Raw genomic sequence first — 23,196 nt, 5'->3', positions numbered from 1 at the left:
TCCTCCTTACTACCAAAAATAATTGTTTACAGAGGAGTGGGATATTATTGAGCCCAAGAAAGAATAAATCCTGTCACCTGTAGCCAAATGAAGTGTATGGAATTAGAGGATGTATATCAACAAGATAAGCCAGACACAGAAAGACAAATACCATATTCTCTTAGACATGGAAGTTTTTAAAAATATTTGATCTTGATGTAGAGTAGTGATTACTGACACTGATAATTGGGGGAGGGCAGAGAGCTGTTGGGTAATGGGCACCGGAAGGCACCTGGATGGAAGAAATAGGTGCTAGTGTTTCATAGCACAGTGAAATGGTGGTGTTTTACAACTACCTATTTTACATAAACATACATAGGGGGGTTCTTTTTGTTAATTTTTAACTTTTATTTATTTTTTTTTTCTTTTTTCTATTTTTCGGAGCTGGGGACCAAACCCAGGGCCTTGCGCTTGCTAGGCAAGCGCTCTACCACTGAGCTAAATCCCCAACCCCAACTTTTATTTTTTTTAACTTTGAAAAACTTAATTTTTTAAACTTGGGAGCTCTCAAAAGCTCCAAGGCTTTAAACATAAATAACGAGAAAAGGTTATTTATGTTTTAGTTATTCTGATTTAGTCTTTTTTCTCTTTCTGTGTATATTGAAATAGCACACTATAACCCATAAATTAATCTTAAGTATTGTGTGTTTCTTTCCAGTCTTACCTTTTGTTTTTAGTTGCACATCAAACAGTGGATTTCTCCCTCAGTCGCTGCTTCCTCTTCCCCACTCAGTAGTTCCTTCTGCTTTCATGTCACGTGTGCTCTATCAGTGCTCTTGTTTCCCACCCCTCCCCTTACACCTCGTCCACTCCTCATAGCCCTTTACTACTTTCAGGTCACACACACACACACACACACAGGCACACGCACACGCACACACACACACACAGAGGCACATGCACAATTACATGTTAATAATAACAAAATGCCTTGGTTGCCGAGGCTCTTCTGACTTATGGGTTCCTATAGAGCTATTCTGCTTTTATTTATTTAATGTTTCATTACACTTATTTGTGTGTGTGTGTGTGTGTGCGCGCGTGTGCCTGTGTGTGTGCGCGCGCATTTGTATGTGGACACATCGCATGTGTACACTTGGGTGGAGGTTAGATGACACATCGTGGGAGCCAGTTCTCTCCTACTGTGTACAACCTGGAGCCACCATGGTCATCACACTCAGTGATGCCGCTGAGCCATCCTGCTGGTCCTTACTTACCTTTATTGATTATATTGATTATGATTTGAATAATTTGTTTTTTTTTCTCTAAAGCCTTGATAAACTTGCTGAAGTTCCTTATGTCAAATGAAACTGTACTTTTGGCCAAACACAACATTTTTACATTGGCCCTTATGGTGAGTATTAATAAAAATATTTTTTTAAAGCCAATATACTAAGGCAGAGTGGGCTGGTTTGTAATAGGAGCCAGGGTCTGGGATCTAAGCTGTATTTTCCTTTTGGGTTTGGCCTGGGAGGCATGGATACAGGTCATATCTCTATGAAGATTGAGTTTGGTTCCAGCTAAGAATCTGCACTCTTGCAGTCTCTGTGTGGGTGAGGAGTAAGTTTTCTAGAGGATTCCTGGCCAGATAAGTAGTTGCATCATCATTGTACTTGGCTTCTGAAGAGTACACAGAAATGCTTATCTGGCTGGTAATTCAGGGCAGAAGGAGGCACCGAACCTTTCAGTTGTCTATACAGCGTGTAAATCTTAAGTATTGGGTGGGGATGAATGTCCTGATTTTGTAGTATCTGTAATTGCAGAACTATGCCCAAGATGGCCAATTTTCAGCTCTCAGCATGACAACAAAGTCATGCAGAGTTGAGACATGTGGCAGTACCTTATTATATGATACTCCCTCACATGGATAAGTTAGTTTCAGAGTACAGGTAAGAGTAAAGGTAGACAATAAGTAAGCAATTTGTTAGTTTTTATCAGTGAATTTTTTTTTTTTTTTTTGGAGCTGGGGACCAAACCCAGGGCTTTGTGCTCGCTAGGCAAGCGCTCTACCGCTGAGCTAAATCCCCAACCCCAGTGAATTTTTAATAATTATTTTACAACCGGTTTACAAAGTCCCGAAGTAGTATATATCTGGAAATCAATAAGAGATGCCTACAGCATACCACTAGTGGTGCTTTTCTGATCTTCTCAGCATGGTGTCTGGATAAGGGCTATTGCTTCTCTTTCAGATTGTGAACCTATTTAACATGTTCATCACATATGGTGACACATTCCTGCCAACCCCCAGCAGCTATGACGAGCTTTACTATGAGATTATCCGCATGCACCAGAGCTTTGACAACCTCTACTGCATGGGTAAGCTCTGTCTTTCTCCTTATCTTTCTCTGCCCTGTCCAGTAAGTAACAGGAAAATACTATGAAAGATTCCCTAGTTGGATGGTACCTTTATATGGTATAGAAGTAAATAGCCAGGCATGATAGTGAATGACTTTGATTCTAGCACTCAAATGGCAGAGGCAGACAGATCTCTGTGAGTTCCAGAAACCAACCTGATAGATAGATCCCTGAGGTGTACTGGCCATCTAGCCTAGCCTACTCAGTGAGCTTCAGGCCATTGAGGGCCCCTACTCAAAATAGGAGTAGAGAGCATCCTTGAGGAGTTACATCCTGCCTGCTAGGTGAGTGCTCTCTTGTTGACCCTTAAAAAACAAAGCAGAACAAAACAAAAGCTCACCAGCAAAACATGTCAGTGACTCAAAACCATGTACAACACCAGTTCTAGGGGGAATGCAATGCCTTCTGACCTCTACAGGCACATGAGTGTATGTATGCACACAGTATACGTAATCTCATACAGGAACAAACCCCTACAGACAAAATGTTTTTAAACGTGTGTTAAAGGAGACAGGGCAATGAAATGGCTCATTTGGTAGTAACAGTACTCACTGACAATACTGCTTACTTAATTTGAGTCATTGGAACCTATGGTGAAAAGAAAGAACAAATTCTCAAAAGTTGTCTTCTGACCCCTATGTGTACATTGTAACTGTACTTCAAACTAAAGATATTATTTATATAGCAAATTATGGGAAACAAAAGTAATACACTATTAAAGTCATGAAAGAAAGACTGAGGAAACTTACCCCAATTGGGGATTTTTAGGCTGAGGATGTAATTCAGTTGATAGAGTGCTTTTCCTGGAATGTAGGAAACTCTGGGTTCAATCCTTAGCACACATAGCAGTGTGTGCTTACACACACCTGTGGTCTCAGCGCTCTGGAGGTAGAAGCAGGAGACTCAGAAGTTCAAGGTCATTCTCATTGACATAAAGAGGTCTAGGCCAATCTGGGCTACCTGAGCTGTTGTCTGCAAAAGCAGCCATAGGTGGGCTGGGGAGGCAGCTCAGTTGTAAAGTACTCGACTAGCAAACATAAGGACCTAAGATCTGGCCTCCGATGTAAAGACGGTGTCTGTGTAATCCCAGCTGGAGAGTTAAATCTGGAGAAATTTGAGTTCATAAAACTCTGTTTCAAAAAAAAATTACATATATGTGAAGAGGGGTTAGGGATATAGCTCAGTTGGTAGAGTTCTTCCTAACATGCATGAAGTGGGTTTGATCCCAGCATGGAGGTAGAAACAGGAAGATCAAAAGTTCGGGATCACAATTGGCTTCGCAACAAACTCAAAGCCAGCCTGAGTTATAGGAGGCACTGTCTTGAGGTTTTTAAATTTTGTTTTGTGTGTGTATGTGCGTGCACGTATGTGTGCATATGCACATGCACATGTACATCTCTGTGGTCAGAAGTGTGCATAGAGGCCAGAAGATTGAGGGAATCCAGATGTGGCATTTTGTACCATCAGTCTCAGCATCGAGGGCATCCTGGTGTGTAGGACATGGCTGCTGCCTAATGTGGATCCAGTGTCTTTTTCCGAGCTCCACAGGAACCTGCACTCAGTGTACACACACATACACATAATGAATAAAATAAATGTTTTAAGAAAACTTAAAATGTATCACTAGGCAACCCTTCCTTGAGAACACTGTACTAGACGTGGAATGTCTTAATTCTTCTGAGATCCTCTGAATCTCCTCTCCATCTGCTCAAGTCTACATTAAAATATCTCTAAAATTTTTGAAAGAATGTCTGTGTCAGTGTATGCTCCATGCGTGCAGGTGCCATGGAGGCCAGAGGCATTTCATTCCCTGGATCTGGAGTCACAGGAGGTTGTGCAACTCTTGACATGCTGCTAGGAACTGAATCTAGGCCCTCTGGAAGAGCAATACCTGTTCTTAACCACTGAGCCCCTGTTAAAATGTCTTTAATAAGGCTGTGTACGGGGCGAGCACCTTTAATCTCACACTTTCGAGGTAGAGCAGGCGGATCTCTGTGACTTTGAGGCCAACTGGTCTACAAAGCAAGTCCAAGACAGCCAGGGCTATTAAATTCTGGGCTGACAGATCAGTTGGTAATGTGCTTACCATACAAGTATGAGGACCAGAGTTCAACTTTCAGTTGGAAGGAAGGAGAGAAGAGGGAGGGAGAGAGAGGATAAAGAGAGAGCTATCCATTATGATTGAAGTTCAGCTCTATTTACTGTGTGTACCTCCTACCCAGTGCTAGCTATTCCAAATGGAAGGTAGTGACAACAGTTTCAAACTTTCAAAGTGCATTTGCAGTCCACACTTTGGATTGGTCACCCCGGGCCTTTCCTAGACCATTAAAGATGAAGCACTCATGCACATACATGTACACATGTGAGCGTGTGCACACCTGTTTTTCTCTCCCTCCCTTAAATAAATATTTGAAAACAAACCAAAAAATTCTTCAAACTATCAGTCCCCTTGAAGTCAGCACAAGACATCCCAAGACCACATTCATAGTACAAAAAGACTAGGGCAGGGAATAAGAAACAAGTCAGACGGGCAGAGTGAGAAGGGAAGAGGAACAAGGGAGAGGGGAGAAAAGGGGCAAGGGAAAGAGGGAAGTGATCTGTGTCTCTCAGGGATAAAGGGCTGCCTCTGTGTGCTGCTGACTCAGGTCTTCATGCTTGGGCAGCATGGATTTTACCCACTGAGCCATCTCCCAAGCCACAGCTGTGGCTCACAGGCAAATGGCAGTTTATAAAGGGAAAAAAGGAAACTGTTAGGAAGAGTTGGTTTGTTTTGATTGTACATGTTAATTAGGGCAGCCAAAAGGGGACTTTAGATTGCTGAGCTACATTACTGTAATAGCTGGACCTGGGTGGTCAATCTCAGAGGGAAGAAGTGGCCAAATAAGGAATAGACCTTGGTGGCTGACTTTAGGAATGTAATCTAAGGGAGCTGGGAAAGAGAAAGGCCTGCTAGAGCCATGCCTTCTGTGCGTGGGCTTAGGGCCTACTAGACCTCTTCACACACACACACACACACACACACACACACACACACACACACACACACACACACCAACAAAACAACTATGAATAATCACAATCACTTGTTTTCTCTGATTCGGAGTTTCCTATTGTTGTGTGACAAGGCTTTTTTGGGGGGAGGGGAGACATGTCTACTCACACCAGATAGGAAGCCAAGGATAAACCAAAGTATAGATACCAACAAAATCCAACTTGGTGAACCAGTGAATTTTATTAGAGTTACTTATAACAGTGTGGGTGAGGAATTACAGGAACAGTAATGACTCAAAGACAGCTTCATCACTAATGTCCACCCCAGCACTGGTGACATCTAACAAAAGCCAGGAACCTGGAACATACTCCACAGCCTGCAGGTATCTCAACAGGTTAGAGAATGTCCTTTCTAAGTGACTCCAGTCTAAACCTCTTTTAGGTAGCTCAGCTGGCTTTGCTTCTTCTGGGCAGCTAGTCTCTTGGGTCCTCTTTATAGACCCAAGACCCTTGGCTTATCTAAAGAGAACTTTTTGTTACTTGGCTTGTTTGAGCGTGACTCTTAGGAGCTTGACTTGTTAACTCTTGGAGGGAGGGGCCTGGTGAATCTGGTCAGTTTCAGGGACTTCCTGAAGTATCTTGAGTAGTTCTTTCTGCCTAAAGAACTTCTCTGCAGAATGGAATGTTTTGATTTTAGAGGAAACAGTTACATAACACCTATTTGTATGCTATATTATATATGACCTTTGTCCAGTGCCTAATACTTTGTAAACATTCCACACATTTGCCTCTGTAATCACACAGTCTCTAAGAACATATTTGGGGGCTGGAGAGATGGCTCAGTGGGTAAAATCCTCAGTACACAAGTTATGTGTATATGCTCATAATTCCTTGCTGGGGAGATAGAGACAAGGCTTCTCTTGCTACTAGTAGAGTCAATCAGTGACTTCCAAGTTTAGTAAGAGACCATATATCAAAAAATATGGTAGAAGGGCCACCTAGATGTTTTGGTAGGTAATAGGGCTTGCCTCTGAGCCTGACAGCCGAAACTCAATCCCTGGAACCCACACGATAGAAGAAGAAAATCAGCTTCACAAATTGTCCTCTGACCTCCATAAGTGTGCACTTTAACACTCACATAAATTAGTAAAAAAAATTTACAAATTAGAATAAAAGGCACTGAGTGATAGAAGGCAAAGTTCATCTCTGTTCTTTATGTTCACATGCATGTTGTGCACATGTTCCTATACACATGAATGCACGTATGCATGCATACAAACAGCAAAAACAAAAATGTAATTGAATGCCTGCCTTCTGTTCATTATCCAGGGAGTACTTGTGCTGTTGTGTCTTTTCTAAATGGCATGGTTATAATACCTGTGTGGCCTGAAATCATAGCTGTCAAGGGATATGTTTACTTTTGTGTTTCTGTAATCTTTGTCTCCCTGTGAATGTGTTTGCAAAAGAGAATTTGGTTAGATAGTGAATGCTTTCTGTTGCTTCATTTTACAGGTTACCCATGTAAGCTAGAGAAGGAAAACAGCATATTCCTTGTTTGAAACATGATCATTCTCTATCTGGAAAGGTTATTTGTTCTATTTGGCTGGATGTATGGCTGGTTTATAAAGATGTGTGTGGAGCAGGAAGGGACACCAGCTCAGCCAGAAGGAGTGCTATGAGTTTAAGGCTAGCCTCGTCTACATAGTTCCATGCTAACCAAGTGCAACCCTTGCCATTAGGGAAATGGTAAACATGGCAACCAGGCTGCCCTCACAATGCCACTCCTATAGTAGATATCTGTGAGCGTGCATGTGTTGTACAGGCTTGCATGCATGGAGGCCAGGGGTCAATCTCAGGTTATTACACGGGAGCTGTCCACCTCATCATTTTTTTTTAAAGATTTATTTATTATATATGAGTACACTGTAGCTGTCTTCAGACACACCAGAAGAGGGCATCAGATCTCATTACAGATGGTTGTGAGCCACCATGTGGTTGCTGGGATTTGAACTCAGAACCTCTGGAAGAGCAGTCAGTGCTCTTAACCACTGAGCCATCTCTCCAGCCCCCCACCTCATCATTTTAAGCAGGGCCACTCATTGGCCTGGGTTTGCCAAGAAGACAAAGCTGACTAGCCAGGAGCAAGCCCAGGGTCCCATCTATCTTTATTCACCAGTGCTGGGATGACGAGCCTGTGTCCTGCACCCGATATTTTCCCATGGGTTGGGACTCTAACTCAGGTCATCGTGCTCTGCTGGCCAACTGCACCAACTCCTCATCTTCTTTGTATATTAAGTGACTACAGAAACTAAATTTGGGGGCCTCTTATCAGGAGAGGGGCTAGGAACCGCCTGAGGCAGAAAAGGAGTAGTGACTACTTTGATGAAAAGTGAGAAGTCAGAGAAAGAACAATTCCTGGAGAAAATCGTTGAAAGAGTCTATAAGACCTCATTTGTTGTCTTTTTAAAAACAAGATTGGCACAGGCTTTGTTTGGTTTTGTAATCATGCTATTCTGAGGCGTGTCCTCACTCCTCACATTTGCTTTTTGTCAGGAGCGTGACAGACCGGTATTCTCTCTTTCCCAGTCCTTAGGCTTTCCACCAACGCTGGCCAGTGGAAGGAAGCAGCGAGCAAGGTGACACATGCATTGGTGAATATCAGGTAAGGGACGAACGCTTCCTCAGAGCTGCTGCTCATCCCAAGCTTGATGCACCTTCCCGAGGAGCACGCTCTAAGCACTGCGACTATTTTAAGCCCTGATGTCTGTAGGAGTGGAAGAAATTGTCATACTTGATCAAGAAGCAGGAGTACATGAGGCCCTCATTTTGTCATATTGAAATAGCTCAAAGCGCTGGCTGTTTTGTGGATTTTCTACCCCAGAGATGGTTGCGTGCCCTTTGCAGGCACCTTAGCTGCCAAAGTGTTCTTTATGCATAAGCTACCCGAGAGCGAGCTTCCCCTAAGGTTTCCTCTGCTTCTCACCAGAGTTTCTTCATGGGGATCTAGAACTTTCACATTTTACTATAGATAGCTATTTCTATTTGTGGTAAATACAAGCAAACAAAGGCCCTAAGGGCTAAGTCATTTTTAGTTCCTTATGAAATAGCAAAGCAGAGTGTTGTGCGTGTTAGGTCAAATTGTGTCAGATGTGGGGCTCCCAGGCCGGGGGAGGCAGTAATCTCATAGGAATGTGTGGGTCTGGGAGTGGGGAGGGAAAGGGCTGCATGTTAGATCTCAGTCTGACTTTCTCCATTGTTTCCTCCCTTTGTTCCTATGATTTTCCTTTTTCCCAACAGTTATTAAGTTGTTTTTGCAAACAATCAAGAAGTTAATGTTGATTAAAAGAGGCAAAGCCAGCAGATGGGGAACTTGATTTAGCTCCAGATGTAAGGCTTGCCAGACACTCCAATAATAGGAGCGTGCTTTTACAACTTTGTATAGATCCTAATGTGTGAGAGGGCAGGAGTGCGTGTTTATTGCTGTCTTTCTTTTAAAGTAAAATGTCTCATCTCGGCAGTGATTTACTACAGTGTGTCACATCTGGGAATAAAAGGGAAGCTGTGAAATGTGTGTTAGGCGTGCTGGGACGAGGGAGCATGAGGTGAGATGCGCTAACAAGACACAGTGAAGGAGGTTGCACGGCCTGCCTACACCCAGGGACATTTTGCAGCAAACACAGTTTTATAAATCTCACCAACAGATGCAGATCTGCACCTAGCAGTCAAGACACTGTTGTGAGTCCGTATGATAAATGTCAGTTTCTAAAAGAATTTGACATTACAGACTCTTCTGCCACGTCCCTTTATGACCTAAGGGCAGTGAGACACCGTGGATGTTTGGATGCGGCGTTGGCTTCTGGGTGAGAGTATAAAGTACGTAAGGATATAGTGTGTGTTATTTATTTATCGTGTATTTACACAGGCTTTCCAGGCAGCTCTCATTCGTCTGGGGCCCGTTTACTCTATCTTCTACTCTGTTGCTTTGGCTTCCAATGATTTTTGTCTTGGCTGCTGCCCTTGTTCTTCCCAAGGGCCACCAGGCAGCTGGCTTAAGTCCCTTGCCTTCTCTGAATAACTGAGAAAACCAGGCCTATCAGCATGGCTGCTTCTCTCCACTTCTCACACCAGGCTTCCTGTGGAGTGAGCGCATCCATTTCACTGTTGCTAGTTAGTATTTGGCCAAAGAAGCAAGCACCCTTCAGCTTCCTGAAGACATCATTGGAAAGATGCGTGGGAATCTTATCACTGCAAACCCAGACCAGGAACATGTACTGATGAAACTAAGAACAGAATACCTTTGCTCCTTATTGACATCTCTTTTCCCTTACTAAATGTCAGGTGTAGAGTGTTCTTCCATATGCTATTTCTCTAGTCTTTTAGTCTTCCAACTCTAGAGTATAGTATATTCTGCTTAAAATGTCCTTGTTCTTGCCACTTGAAACAGATTCTCAAATAGCTTTGAACTCAGTAGCCAACAGTGACCTCCTGTTCTACTACTGAAGTGCTGGGATTACATGTGTTTGTCACCACACCTTCCTCAAAATACACCTTACCAGCAAAGAAACTAATTCTTTTTTTTTTTCTTTTTGTAAGAACAATCTTTTATTGGGGTTCATTAATCCTTCTTGGCTGCCACCTTCTTCATGGCTGCAGCAAGTTACTTAGCTCCTCCTACTTTCTCTTGGCACAGATGTATGCTTGGCACTCCTGCTTTCTCTTGGCATGGATGTGTGTGCCCACCCTCTTGATGAACTTGAGTGCACACTTGTCCTTGGACACTCTGACCTGACCCTGTGGCCTTTGTTGAGGCCCATGGCCATGGGGTAGCACAGGGCCATGGCGGCCAGGACAGCAATTCTTAGAGATTAAAGAGTGACTTTTGGAAAGCCCTGCTTTCTTTTCGTGGCAAAGTTGTGAGCACAGGCCCTTCCTTTCAGGATGTAATGTTCCAGGCTCACAGAGATGCTTATGCCCCTCTGCCTTTTTCTATGGACTGAAGGCATGGGGTGAGTTGAATTAGAGAAGAAGCTGCTGCTGCTACTATTGCCATATGATGTGAGCAATGGCCTTCTCTGGACCTTCTCCCACCATTAGCTCCTGATAGTAAACTGTAAAATGGTGGTCACTTCATAGAGAATGTCCTTAAGTTTCATACATCTTGTAGGATGCCAGACTCTCTTTCCTTCTCTTAGGCCAACTAATATTTCCATGGTATTTATTTACCATATGTTATCTGTTCATTTGTTGATGGATACTTGAGTTATCGTTACTGTTTTGGTTGTGTGTATGGTAAGTTGTGTTTGGGAGCTTGCTTTCAGATCCATATGGTGTTGCATGCTCTAACATTAGCACTGGGAGGCTGAGGTAGGTAGATGGACCGCCATTTCTAGGCCATCTTGGGCTACATAGCAAGGCTCTCTTAAAAAGGAGTAAAGAGACCCTGCTTTCATTTCTCTGAGGCATAGGCCCAGATGAGGAGTTTCTGTATCATATGGTAGTCCTCTGTTTAGTTTTATGTTACATGTATATATAGCACATAGGTGCTTGGTGTCCGTGGGGGGCAGAAGAGGGCATTGAAACTTTTGGTTCTGGGTTGCAGATAGTATGAATCACCATGTGGGTGCTAAGAATTGAACTTGGGTCCTCACAAAAGCAGCAATTGCTTTTAACATTTTACACACACACACACACACACACACACACACACACACACACACACACACACACACACCTTAACTTTGAGACAGGGTTTCACTGTATACCCTGGCTGGCCTAGGAATCAATAGTAGACATGCCTCAAACTCAGATCCACTAGGCTTTGCCTGATGAGTGCTGGGATTAACAGCATGTACCACTGCACTTGGCCTATTTTGAAGCTTGTTTAGTATTCCAGCTACCCTTTACCTTTCTGTTCTGTGAAGGTTAAAATGTTTTGGGTTTCTTTGTAGATGGACATTGCTGGCTTTGGATGAGAATGATCAAGGAAGTTGTGTCATTTTCTGTAGTTATATATCCAAGGAAGGAGAGGAACAGTGTGACTGAGCCAGGCTTCCCTGCACTTTTGTCTTTTCTTACGGTTTGTGATGTACACCTGTGACTTAGTTTGTGATGTGCACTTGTGACTTAAGGTTTGTGATGTGCACCTGTGACTTTGGGTGGTTAAGAAAGCAAGGGCTGGGTCAGCAATCACACTACTGGGTCTCCAAGAAATACCATGGAGTAAGGCTTAGTGGGAAAATTGTGGTGGCACAATTTATTTTAGCTGTTTCTAAAGGTTATTTGTGCTGATGTGTACATGAGAAGGATTGCTAAGGCAGCATGAACAGACTCTTATCGCGTGCCTGGAGAATGTTATTTGATATTCCCCAGGAAGAGATGAGTTGAAGGCCAACTTCAGATGACACCGTAAAGCTGTGCCTCTGGGCCTCCTGGCTTGTGGTGGGCCTGTTGACTTCCCTTTCTTAGGGCCTCCCCACAACTTGGGGAGGAGCAGAAAGACCGCAGACCTTTCTGTCCTTTGGAGCTTGGGTTTTGACAGTGGGAGCTAAAGTACTAACACAAGCGTGGAGTTTCAGGTGCTCTGCTTTTCTGTCTTTCATGGTTTAGTCCTGTTGGTTCTTCAGTTGTCAGAGTTATTTGCATTTGAACGAGCCTCTTCCTGTTTTTAGCAGATCCTCCCCACAGGAACTGTTGTCCTTTCATAAGAAGAGTAAGGTGGGGCTGGGGATTTAGCTCAGTGGTAGAGCGCTTACCTAGGAAGCGCAAGGCCCTGGGTTCGGTCCCCAGCTCCGAAAAAAAAAAAAAAACCAAAAAAAAAAAAAAAAGAAGAGTAAGGTGCACTATGGCTCCTTTACCAACCGTTTGGAAGGTCTGCCTCCTCTCTCCCTGTGCATTCTGTGGTGTTTGTCTATATGAGACAGGCCTCAGTATCCGAGGCTGACTTTGAACTTGTTCTGTATTCAAGCATGGTTTTGTGTTCCTGATCTTTGTGCCAAGTGCTAGTAGCTAAGGCTAATTTGGAAATTAGTACACAGTCCAGGCTGTCCTTAAATACATGGTCTTTCTCGCTTACACCTCTCTCTGGTGTGGAAATTAGAGGTGCACACCATCACCCTAGCCTGGTTACCTCTGCTAATGGAGACAGAATTGGAGCTGAGAAGGGAATGTGAGGAGGTCTCGGTCCTCCGAAGTCTTCGCAGCTTTGAAGTCATTGCTCACGCACTGTCTGGGCTTCAGTGTCCTCCTCCTACTTAGAGGTAAAATGAGCACAGGCGAAGGGAGAAGAGGCGCAGCTTGAGGCCCAGGCACTTCAGCAGAAGGGTGCAACTTAGTTACTGAGAAATGAATGTGGTCTAGGGAAGAGGATGAAGTGCAGACTAAAGTAAAAGACATGAGCAGGGGCACTGAATTGATAATTGGCAAGTAGCAGGGAGCATGTGACCGCAGAGTTGTCTGCCTAGGCTTAGATGCCGCTTGAGTTAGAATTTGTCAATGATGGCCCTGCTTTTGTTAATCAGACCCTGTTCCACACCTTTAGACAGAGTGAGAAGCCTATGCACGTTACAACAAAGCACTAAAATAAAGCCACAGGAACATTGTTTCCTCAGTGCTCCCAGTCTTCTAAGATTGCAGCTAGTTTACGCTGCAAAGTGAGATCTTTGCATAAGGACATAGCTAGGGTTGGTGAACTGCAGAGACGTTAAGAATCTTGGATTAGGAAAATGGGGTATTTATAGTGAAATACTGAGATTTTATCTGGGTCTGTAATGATTTGTAGGTGAGGATGATTTTAGTATACCCCTCTTAAACTTGGCTTAAAATTCCCTTGGAGTACTTCTGCACTTTGCTTCCTCTATATCTTCATCGTCATCATGTGTATGTTTTGCCTGCATGCATGTCTGTGCATCATGTGTGTGCAGTGCCCAAGGACGTCAGAAGCATTGGATCCCATGGGACTGGATTTACAGATAGTTTTGAGCTGCTATGAGGGTGCTGGGAATTGAATCCAGGTCCTCTTAGAGGTCAGCCAGTGCTCTTAACTGATGAGCCATCTCTTCAGCTCCAGATCTTATTTTTTAAATATTACTTATTTGTGTATGAGTGTTCTGTGTGCATATATGGTGCATGCCAGAAGAGGGCATCAGATCCCATTACAGATGGTTGTGAGCCGTCATGCAGTTGATGGGAATTGAACTCAGGACCTCTGGAAGAGCATCAGTGCTCTTAACCACTGAGCCATCTCTCCAGCCCCTTCTTTAGTTATTTTTAACCGTATAGCTCCTTGACAGTAAGTGTATTTACCTTGTTACAGTGTCACTGCCACCATCACTTTCAGAACTTTAGTATTCTGAGTGGCATTGGGGACTGAAAGCAGAGCCTTACACATCAGACTAGCACTTACCACGGGGCTTGACTCCCAGCTCAAACTACGCACCCATCACAGTCCCATCTCCCTTTCCTTCTCCTCTGGCACCTGGCAATCCCATTCTGTTTTCGATTTTCTGATTGACTGCCGAGAACTTCATCCTGTTTGTCCATTGTGACTGACTTAGTTCGTGTAGTATACTGTCCTCAAGCATCAACATGTGTGCTGTGTTAACATATGTCAGAATTTCCTGTGTGAGTTCCATCATGTGTGTCTACCACATTTTGTTACTCTGTTGTCATGTTGAAAATACTTGAATTGCTTCTACCTTTTGGACAGACGGACGCTGTGAGTGTTGCTTATATGAGCAGGATTATACATAAATCTCTTCAGTACCTTGCTTGCTTCACATGTGGAATTACTACAGTATACGATAATTTATGTATGACATTTGGAGAACTTGCCAACCATTTCTCAAAGTGGCTGCACTATTTTACATTCTAATTTTACACATTCTTACTAATGCTTTTCCCTTTTTTGGCACTACCCATCGTAATGGGTGTGAAGATGTATCTCATTATATTTTTAATTTGCATTTCTCTAATGACTAATAGTAATGTTGAACACTTGTTTTGTTTTGTTTTGTTTTGAGACAGGGTTTTTCTGCATAGAGTCCTGGGTATTCTAGAACTCATGCTGTAGACCAAGCCAGCCTTAAACTCACAAAGATCCACTTGCCTCTGCCTCCCCAGTGCTGGTATTAAAGGCATGTGCCACCTAAAAATTTTCTTAGGCATTTATATTTCTTCCTTGAAGAAATACTATTCAAATCCTCCCCATCCTCACCCCAACACACACAGCAGCTCTCTCTTTCTTCTTGGTGGGGACAGTGGTGGGGTAGGGTGATAGTGACTACCTGTGTATATGTAACCCAGGCTGACCTGAAGGTACTGGGATTACAGGCATGTGACACTGTATCCACTCCTCCCACCCACTTCTGCCTTCTGTGATACTAAGGATCACTCTCAGGGCCTCTTATGTGCTACTCAAAGAACTCTACCACCAAGCTGTCGCCTGCCCCCCCCCCAAGTGTATTAATTGAAAGGGGTTTGTTTGTTTGTTTGTTTGTTTGTTTTAGACAGTGTCTCACTTTGTAACTCCACCTGTCCTGGAACTTACTGTTTAGACCAGGCTGGCCTTGAACTCCTCACAGAGAACTTCCTGCTTCTGCCTCCCTAGTGCTGGGATTAAAGGCCTGTGCCACTGTGCTCAGCTAATTGAGTTGGGTTTTGTTATTGGATTTCAGGCATTCTTTATGTAATCTATATGCCAATGTATCAGATGATTTGCAATTATTTTCTCCCATTCTGTGAGTTGCCTTTTTACTTTTTACAGTGTCCTTTGGTGCACAGAAGGGTTGATCTTTATATGTAGTCAGATGTAAACTATATTACTCAGGAATGGTTGAGTTCCCAAGCTCTGGATTCTTATACCTCAGCTTCCTGAGCATTGCACGCGTGCACCACTGTGCCACCCCACCTTTGAAGTACCTTACTGTGCACCTGAGACTGGTGTCAAACTTACAGTGTATTAGAGGCTGTCATTGAACACCTGATCCCCCTGCCTCTATCCCTGCTCTCCCAGTCTCTTGTCCCATCTTTGAATACTTGTCTTACTATCACATGATATCACCACTATCATAATGTGTTGCTGGAGATCAAATCCAGTGCTCAAACCCAGGGCTTTGCACATGCTCAGCAAACACTCTGCCTGGAGCTCTATCTGATTTGTATATAAAATTAACCGAGGGCCAAGCTTTACTTCCTTGTATGTGGAAATGCAGTTCCACTAGCACCTACTTTGCCTTTTTAAAGATAATACCAGCTCTGATTCTAGAATGTTTTGAGGGGTTCCTGGGAATAGAATTCAGTCCCACTGATTCCTGCACATTCTTGAATGGCTCCAGTTTCTCATCTTCACTCAGGCTGACAAAGAAAGAAACTCAGTTTGTCTGTAGTTTTTCCTACAGCGCAAGGCCCTGGGTTCGGTCCTCAGTCCCGGGGTGGGGGGTGGGGGTAAGAATAAAGGAGATTGAATTTTGAGTTCCAGTTCTATTCTTCCTTTGGGCAAGTGATTCAGCCACCCTGTGCTTGAGTTTTCTCAGCCACAGAGTGAGGCTAATCATGGGCCTGAGCTGTTAAGGAGACTATTAAATGGCATATACTCAATATTTACTAATTTATTAAAAATTGTGTCCTGGTTGTACAAGTGTACAGATCTTACAGTCTCAGTTCGCATGAGTCTCAGGGAGAACTCAGCCCATAGGATTAAGCCCTTTCATATCCACTTTCCTCCTGTCTCTGTCCCTTCTCATGTGCACTTGGAGAGATGGGAGATCTAAAATGATGGTAGTGACAGGCTGGCTTTAGAGGTCATGCGGGAACTTAGGCTGTCAGCCTGTTCCTGTCCCCAGTGATGGGAGAGTAATGGGGGGAAGATTCGTGCTCTCCTTCACTTTGAGTCTGCTCATAGGATGTCTGACCTAGTTTTACTCCAGAGGTTCCTGCTGTATTATGCTGTATTTTTATTATGATTTAAAAAAAGTCCCAAAATGACTCTACCTATAACTGAGAAGATTGTATTTCTGTCTTCTGTAGTTTTCGTGTGATGTTTTTGTTTTTATATCAGGGTAATAATGGCACTATGGAATAAATTGGTTTGTGTTCTTCACTTTTTGTTTCTGGAAGAGTTTGCAGAGGATTAATATTAAATGTATGGTAGAATTTATTAGAACTTGATGTTCTTTTCACAAATACTGTTTTTTTTTTACTACTTTATTTTTATGTGTAAGGGCATTTGGTCTGAAATATCTGTGCACCATGTATGTGCCTGGTGCCCATATAGGCCAGAAGAGGACATTGGTTCCCCTGGAACTGGAGTTACAGGTGACAATGAGCTGCCGTGTGAATGCTAGGAGTAAAACCTAGGTCCTTTAGAAGAACCATCTGGGTAAGCCAGTGCTTTTAACCATGAATCATCTTCCCACCCCCCAGAAGCAGTTTGTTTTTTTTAAATAAGTGACTTAATCCCTCTGTCTGATAAAGAACCCTTCATGTTGTTCATTTCTTCTTGCATGACTCTTACTGTTTCTCACTAAGTCTATGTTTCTGAGGGGAGGAGGGTGTGGACATGTGCATCTCCAGCTCTGGAGAATCCAGTGCCTCTGACCTCTGCAGGTGCCCGCACACACGTGGTGGCACATGCTTGTAATGCCAGCCCTTGGAGGCAGACGCAGGAAAATAGAAGTTCAGGATTATTTTCAGTTATATATTGACTTCAATACCAGCCTGGAATACAGGAGCTCCTATTACAAAAACAAAGATCAAACAAACAAAAACCAAAAATGTTTTAAACGGAAGTTTGGTTCACTGCCTCACAAATGATGCACCTTGTATAGACACCGACTGTTGTTCAGTGGGCTACAGAGCATCTGCAGACGTGATAAATACATATACAGTGTTAACTCTTAGCTTCTTTGCTAATTATATTTTCTGTCATGACATATCTTTTCCCATTCTTTTATGCTTTATCTGTTTTTACCTCTATAAAATATTTGTGATAGGTAGTTGAATCTGGCTTCTTTTTTCCTTCTCTTACAGAGTCTCACAATGTAGCCTCAGCTGGCCTGGAACTCTCTGTGTAGACCAGGCTGGTTTTTAACTCATAGAAATCTGCCTCCTAAGGACTGGGACTAAAGACATGCTTTGTCCTGTTCTGCAGGTCAGGCTCTTCCTCTGGTCTGACGGGTCCTGCATTCTGATTGGAATGTTCATTTCACTCACATTTAATATTATTGTGGATTCAATTGGACTTCATCTGCCTACTACATTTTTCTTTAATTCTTTTCTTTCCTATCTGTTGTGGTTTTACTGTATTAGGGATTGAAGCAAGGGCCTCACTGCTGTGAAGCAAGTATGCTGCCAAGTTCTACCTACAAGTCTCTTTATGTTTTAAAAAATATTTACTCATTTTTAGTTGTGTGTGTGTGTGCGTGCGTGAGTGAGCTTCTGTGCAGCATGTGTGTGCAGCTACCCAAAGAGGCCAGAAGGCATCAAATCCTCTCGATATGTATGAGAGCTGGGAACCACAGCCAGAACCTCGGCAGGGCATTACATGTGCTTAGCCTCTGAACCATCTCCTCAGTCTCTGTTTGCTTTGTGTTCTGAGACAAGGGATGACTGAGCTGCTCAAAGCTGCCTGGCTGATCCGCTCCCCAGTGCTGATGTTACAAACACTGCCATACCTGGCTTACTAAAACAAAAACAAAAACAAAACAAAAACAGAGAGAGAGAGAGAGAGAGAGAGAGAGTGTGTGTGTGTGTGTGTGTGTGTGTGTGTGTAAGGGAAGGGGTTGTGTTTGGTCTCCTGTTTCTGCTGGGAGCATAGGAATGCACTAACATGCCTGGTTTTATTCCTCCTCCTTCTTCTCCTCCTCCTCTTCCTCCTTCCTCCTCCTCCTCCTTCTTCTTCCTCTTCTTCTTCCTTTTCTTTTTTCCTTTTTTTAAATTTAAATTATTTTATTTATTTACATTCCAGTCATTGTGACCCCTGCCACAGTTCCTTATCCCATTCCTCCTCCCCCTTTCCTCTGAGCTCTCTCCCCTACCAGACCTACCCCTTCCCTGGGGCCTCAAAAATCTTGAGGAGTCCACTGAGGCCAGACCAGGTAGCCCTCTGCTACATATGTGCCCGGCACTCAGAGCAGCCCATGTATGCTCCCTGGGTTCTGGGTTAGTTGATATTGCTAGTCCTCCTATGGGGTCTCTCACCATTGCAGCTTCTTCAGTCCTGTCCCTAATTCTACCATAGGGCCACCCTGCGATTCCATCTCACACCAGTCAGAATGGCTGAGTTAAAAAACTCAAGTGACAGCACATGCTGGCAAGGATATAGAAAAAGAGGAACACTCCTTCACTGCTGCTGGGATTACAAACTGGTACAACCACTCTGGAAATTATACCTTCTTTTTAATAGATAACAAACCACTATGCCCTGCCAAAATTCATACTAATTGCAGTGAAATATAGACATTTCTGTGCAGCTCTAAATAATATAGACATACTATATTCATCTCAGTAAAAAAATTTTTTACTTTAAAGAAAGAAAGAAAAGTCTATGGCCATACCACCCTGAACGCGCCCGATCTCGTCTGATCTCGGAAGCTAAGCAGGGTCGGGCCTGGTTAGTACTTGGATAAGAAAGAAAGAAAAAAAAACACAAGAGGGATTTCTCAGTTTCAGAAACAAGTGAGGAGGACTCGTACTGTTCTCTTTACTGTATTTGCAGCTCTGTGATAGTGGGGAAGTTTGGATTTGGTTTTATACACGTACATTTCCTTTGTGAGAGATTTTCTTGCGTGTAGGTGTTAAACACAGCATTCCCTGGTGAGCTAATAGCCTATAGCTATTTCTTCTCTGCATTCGGGATCTGAGCAGTCAAAGCTCATTGGCTTTTGATGCCTGCATGTTGATCTTTATAACAAAGAAAAAAGCTGGTACAAAAGTAGCAAGACTAGTCTAACATTTGCGTGGGGGGTCTATGTGATTTTGAAAGGACATAGAACTTTGATGTGGAGTGACTGAAGGAGCTATTATGTGTGCTTTTTAAATGTCTAGAGTCAGCATTGGTCTATAGAAGATATTCTTGTGTGCTCTGCCTTCTGCATCTCATTTTCTTCCAAGAAGGCTACTGATTGCGGCCTGTTTTTATTGGTTCAAATAAGGGGCTATTTCTGGAATATGGCTCCTAGGAGAAAAGGAGTCAATCTTGAGCTGAGCCCGAATCAGGCTATTGGACTGAAATAGAAGGCTCTCCTTATTAGCAGGGTCCAGATACTACACACACATATCCTGAGACACTCACTTGAAGGCTCACCCTTTGTAGAGGTGTATTTAGGTTTTTGTTGTTGTTTTGTTTTGGGGTGTGTGTGTGTGTGTGTGTGTGTGTGTGTGTGTGTGTGTGTGTGTGTGTGTGTGTGTGTGATGAGCGTGTGAGTGTAGGCATGTGCATGATACTGAGCACATACAGAGATCCGAGAACAGCTTTGGGGGCCAGGCCCCACTGTTGGTTCTGGAAGCTCAGTTAGGTTATCAGGTTTGCACTGCACTGCACACACTTTTATGCACTGAAACATTTTGCTAGCTCCAGCTTCAGGAAATTTATAAAAGCATTTTATTGTCATTATGGTTTAGTTCAAAGAAATCTTATGTATATTTAAGTCTGGAAACCTTACTTTGTTGTTTTGGCAATCTGCTTACTAATTACACTGACAATTTTCTCTTGCTTCATAGCAGTAGTTGATAGGAAATACCTTTGTGACTGAGTTGGTGATAGGAGGATAGTTACTTCCTGGTAACTTAAGATAACCAAACATTTTAGGCCTTGGCATAAGTTAAGCTATGATGTTTTGAGCACTGTTGCAGCTGACATTGCAGAGAGCACTGGAGAAGCGAGCGACTCCCAGGTCGATGCAGGAGCTCTCAGTCCCAGAGATCAGTATGAATTACCTCTGTGTGGCAAGAGAGCCAATTCCTGACCTCAGCCCCAGTCCTTTTCCCCCTCCCTTTTAGTGTTGGGGTCAAACCCAAGGCCTTCTATGTGTTTGGTGTGTATGCTGCTGTGACTTATACCCACCCCCAGGTGTCTTCTCAGGATAGCAGGCATCCTGCATATAGTTAGTAGGCTCTCCTATTCATAATTTCAGTATAATCTTTAAAATTTATGAATATCTGAGATGAAGCATGTCAGATGTGTCCTTTATGCCAACCTTTTTCTACTCAGGAGAAGCTCCATCATGGGCTGTTCCTACGTTCTTTAGGTAAGCGTCAGAGGTAGGGCGAGAGAATGAACAAGAAGCCATATAATGTGTTTGCATTTGGTAGATTGGAGTCCTTTTGAGCCTTTATTTTCCTGCTTCTGCTGTTGTTTCCTCATCTTTGAAACAATTCCATAAGCTCCGTCATGGTGACCTGAACTACTGTTTTACAAGGGAAAAGGTATTTCCAGTTGGCTCTTTATACTAGGGCTGCGGGGTTATGTTAGTTAGCTTTTCTATTGCTCTGGTAAAGCCCCACAGCCCAGGCATCTTAGAGAAGGAGAGGTTTGCTTGCCTTACAGCTCCAGAGGCCATCAGGACAGGGAGGAAGTACGGCAGCAAGCAGCACATGCGGCGGCCAGAACCAAAGCTGAGGGGACTGCTCACACCTTGCACAACAAGCAGGAGGCAGTGCACACTACCAGAGAGCCTGCCCCAGTATCTCATGTCGTCTAAGGAGGCCACATCTCTGAGCAGTGATGGCACACACCTTTAATCCCAGCATTTGGGAGGCAGAGACAGGTGGATCTCTGAGTTGGAGGCTAGCCTGATCTACAGGATGAGTTCCAGGATAGCTGGGACTATACAGAGAAACCTTATCTTGAAAAGCCAAATCAATCAATCAATCAATCTCTCTCTCTCTCTCTCTCTCTCTCTCTCTCTCTCTCTCCCTCTCTCTCTCTCTCCTTCCTAGAAGTTAGGAGTGGTTCTTCATTCCAGCCCATGACCCCAGAAATAAGACTCAGACTTGAAATATATTTACAAATACTTGGCCATATGGCTAGGCTCTTCTTTGCCTAGATCTAACTTCAGATGTCCCGTTTATTCCAACCTCTATTCTCCCGCGTGGCTGCTTACCTGTGCTCAGGTACCATGCATCCATTTTGTCACATCTTCCAGGTGAATCTCTGGCTCTATCCCAGAATTCCTTCTCCCCTGGGATGTCCCACCTCCCATTTCCTGCCTAAGCCATAGGCCACAGGTGATTGACAGGTGGTGCATTCATACAATATACAAGATTTTCTCTCTACAATCGATCCCCCTCCCTCATTCCCCCCAACCTTCAGTGAAGTGCTTAATACTGGAGGCTTCAAACTACCCAGTAATTTATATCCTGAAAATCACTTCCTTATGTTAACCTGTGAACTCAGAATCTTAAAATATAGCACCAACCCCACTGTGGTAGAAGGGGCCTCTAATAGTAAAACTCAAGAGACAGAGAGACAGGAGGGCAAGGACTTTAAAACCAGTTCTTGACTACAAAGGGAACTAAGACCAGCTTGGGTAACATGAGAGCCTTTCTCAAACTACAGAAATTATCCCCAAAAGTATAGTCTTGAGACCCTTTCTCAAAAGATAAAACAAAAATCAAAATAAAACATGAATATACAATACCAAAAACTTACCCTTGTTTTCTAAATATTAACTTCTTCAAATGACTAGTATATATAGTTCCTCCCTCCTTCCCCCTCTCTCCCTCTTCCTCTCTCTCCATATATATATATATATATATATATATACACACACACACACACACACACACACACATATATATATAATTTTAATTTTGTATGTGTGTCTCTGTATATTGCCTTCAGAGCTAGAAGACCAGAAAAAGGCATCATCCCCCTGCAGCTGGAGATAGATGGTTGTGAGCACCCAGCATAGGTGCTGGGAACCAGACTTTAGTCCTCTGCAAGAGCAGCAGATGTCTTAACTGCTGAGCCATCTCTTTAGCCCTAGTTCTGCTCTCTTGTAGGTAAAATGCCTTTTTCCCATCAATGACTCTTTAGGACATGGTTTCAGATTTTCTTTGCATACTATGGTTTGCTTTAGATATTGTGTGGGGTGTTGAATGTGTGAATGTGTGTGTGGTATGGGTATATGCTCCCTTGTTATAGTCCCTGCTCTAGTGCTCTCTGACTACTCCTTTGACGCAGGCTCTCTCACTGAACCTTGGGCTAGGCTGGTGGGCAGAAAGCTCAGGGACTCTTCTGTCTCTGTCCCACACGGTGCTGTGGTTACAGATGTGTGGCCATACGTGCTGGCATCTGAACTCAGATCCTCAGACTTCTGCAGGAAACATTCTTCCCCATTGAACCATCTGTGCAGACCTGTAATTTAATTATTTCCTTCCGGTCTTCCTCCCTGCCTCCACCCTTCCTTTCTTCAAGGACAGTCTCACTGCTTAGCCCTGGCTGGCCTCAAATTTAGAGACTCATCTGCCTCTGCTTCCTGAGTACAAGGAGTAAAGTCATGTACGGCCATGCTGGGGTCTCATATTTGATTTCTTAATTATTTAACCTCTACTGTATGGTGTCAGGTATATCTTTCATCAAAATTTTTTTATTTTGTTTTGTTTTTTTGAGATAGGGTTTCTCTGTGTATCTCTGGCTATCCTGCAACTTACTCTGTAGACCAGGCTGACCTTGAACACATAGAGATCTGCCTCTGTCTCCTGAGTGCTGGGATTAAAGGTGTATTTGAGAAAATGTTTATTATAGTGAAAGGTCCTTTCTTAATTTGGGTTTCTACTGCAATGATGAAACACCATGACAAAAAAGCCAGTTGGAGA

The 23,196-nt window shown here is 43.3% G+C and overlaps 1 protein-coding gene across 1 annotated transcript in view; it reads left to right on the top strand.

Moving 5' to 3' along the window:
- Armh3 (armadillo like helical domain containing 3) overlaps positions 1 to 23,196 on the top strand; it is a 181,884-nt gene that overhangs the window by 102,166 nt on the left and 56,522 nt on the right. Inside the window, exons 21-23 of the mRNA XM_032892086.1 lie at positions 1,308 to 1,390; positions 2,226 to 2,352; positions 7,969 to 8,044. Of these exons, the coding sequence (XP_032747977.1) occupies positions 1,308 to 1,390; positions 2,226 to 2,352; positions 7,969 to 8,044 (286 nt within the window). The remainder of the gene's footprint in view (positions 1 to 1,307; positions 1,391 to 2,225; positions 2,353 to 7,968; positions 8,045 to 23,196) is intronic.

The sequence above is a fragment of the Rattus rattus genome, chromosome 2, assembly GCF_011064425.1.
Source record: "Rattus rattus isolate New Zealand chromosome 2, Rrattus_CSIRO_v1, whole genome shotgun sequence".
In the NCBI taxonomy this organism is placed as follows: domain Eukaryota; kingdom Metazoa; phylum Chordata; class Mammalia; order Rodentia; family Muridae; genus Rattus; species Rattus rattus.
Note: the sequence above shows the minus strand (reverse complement) of the source record. Positions and strands in the feature narration are given on the sequence as shown.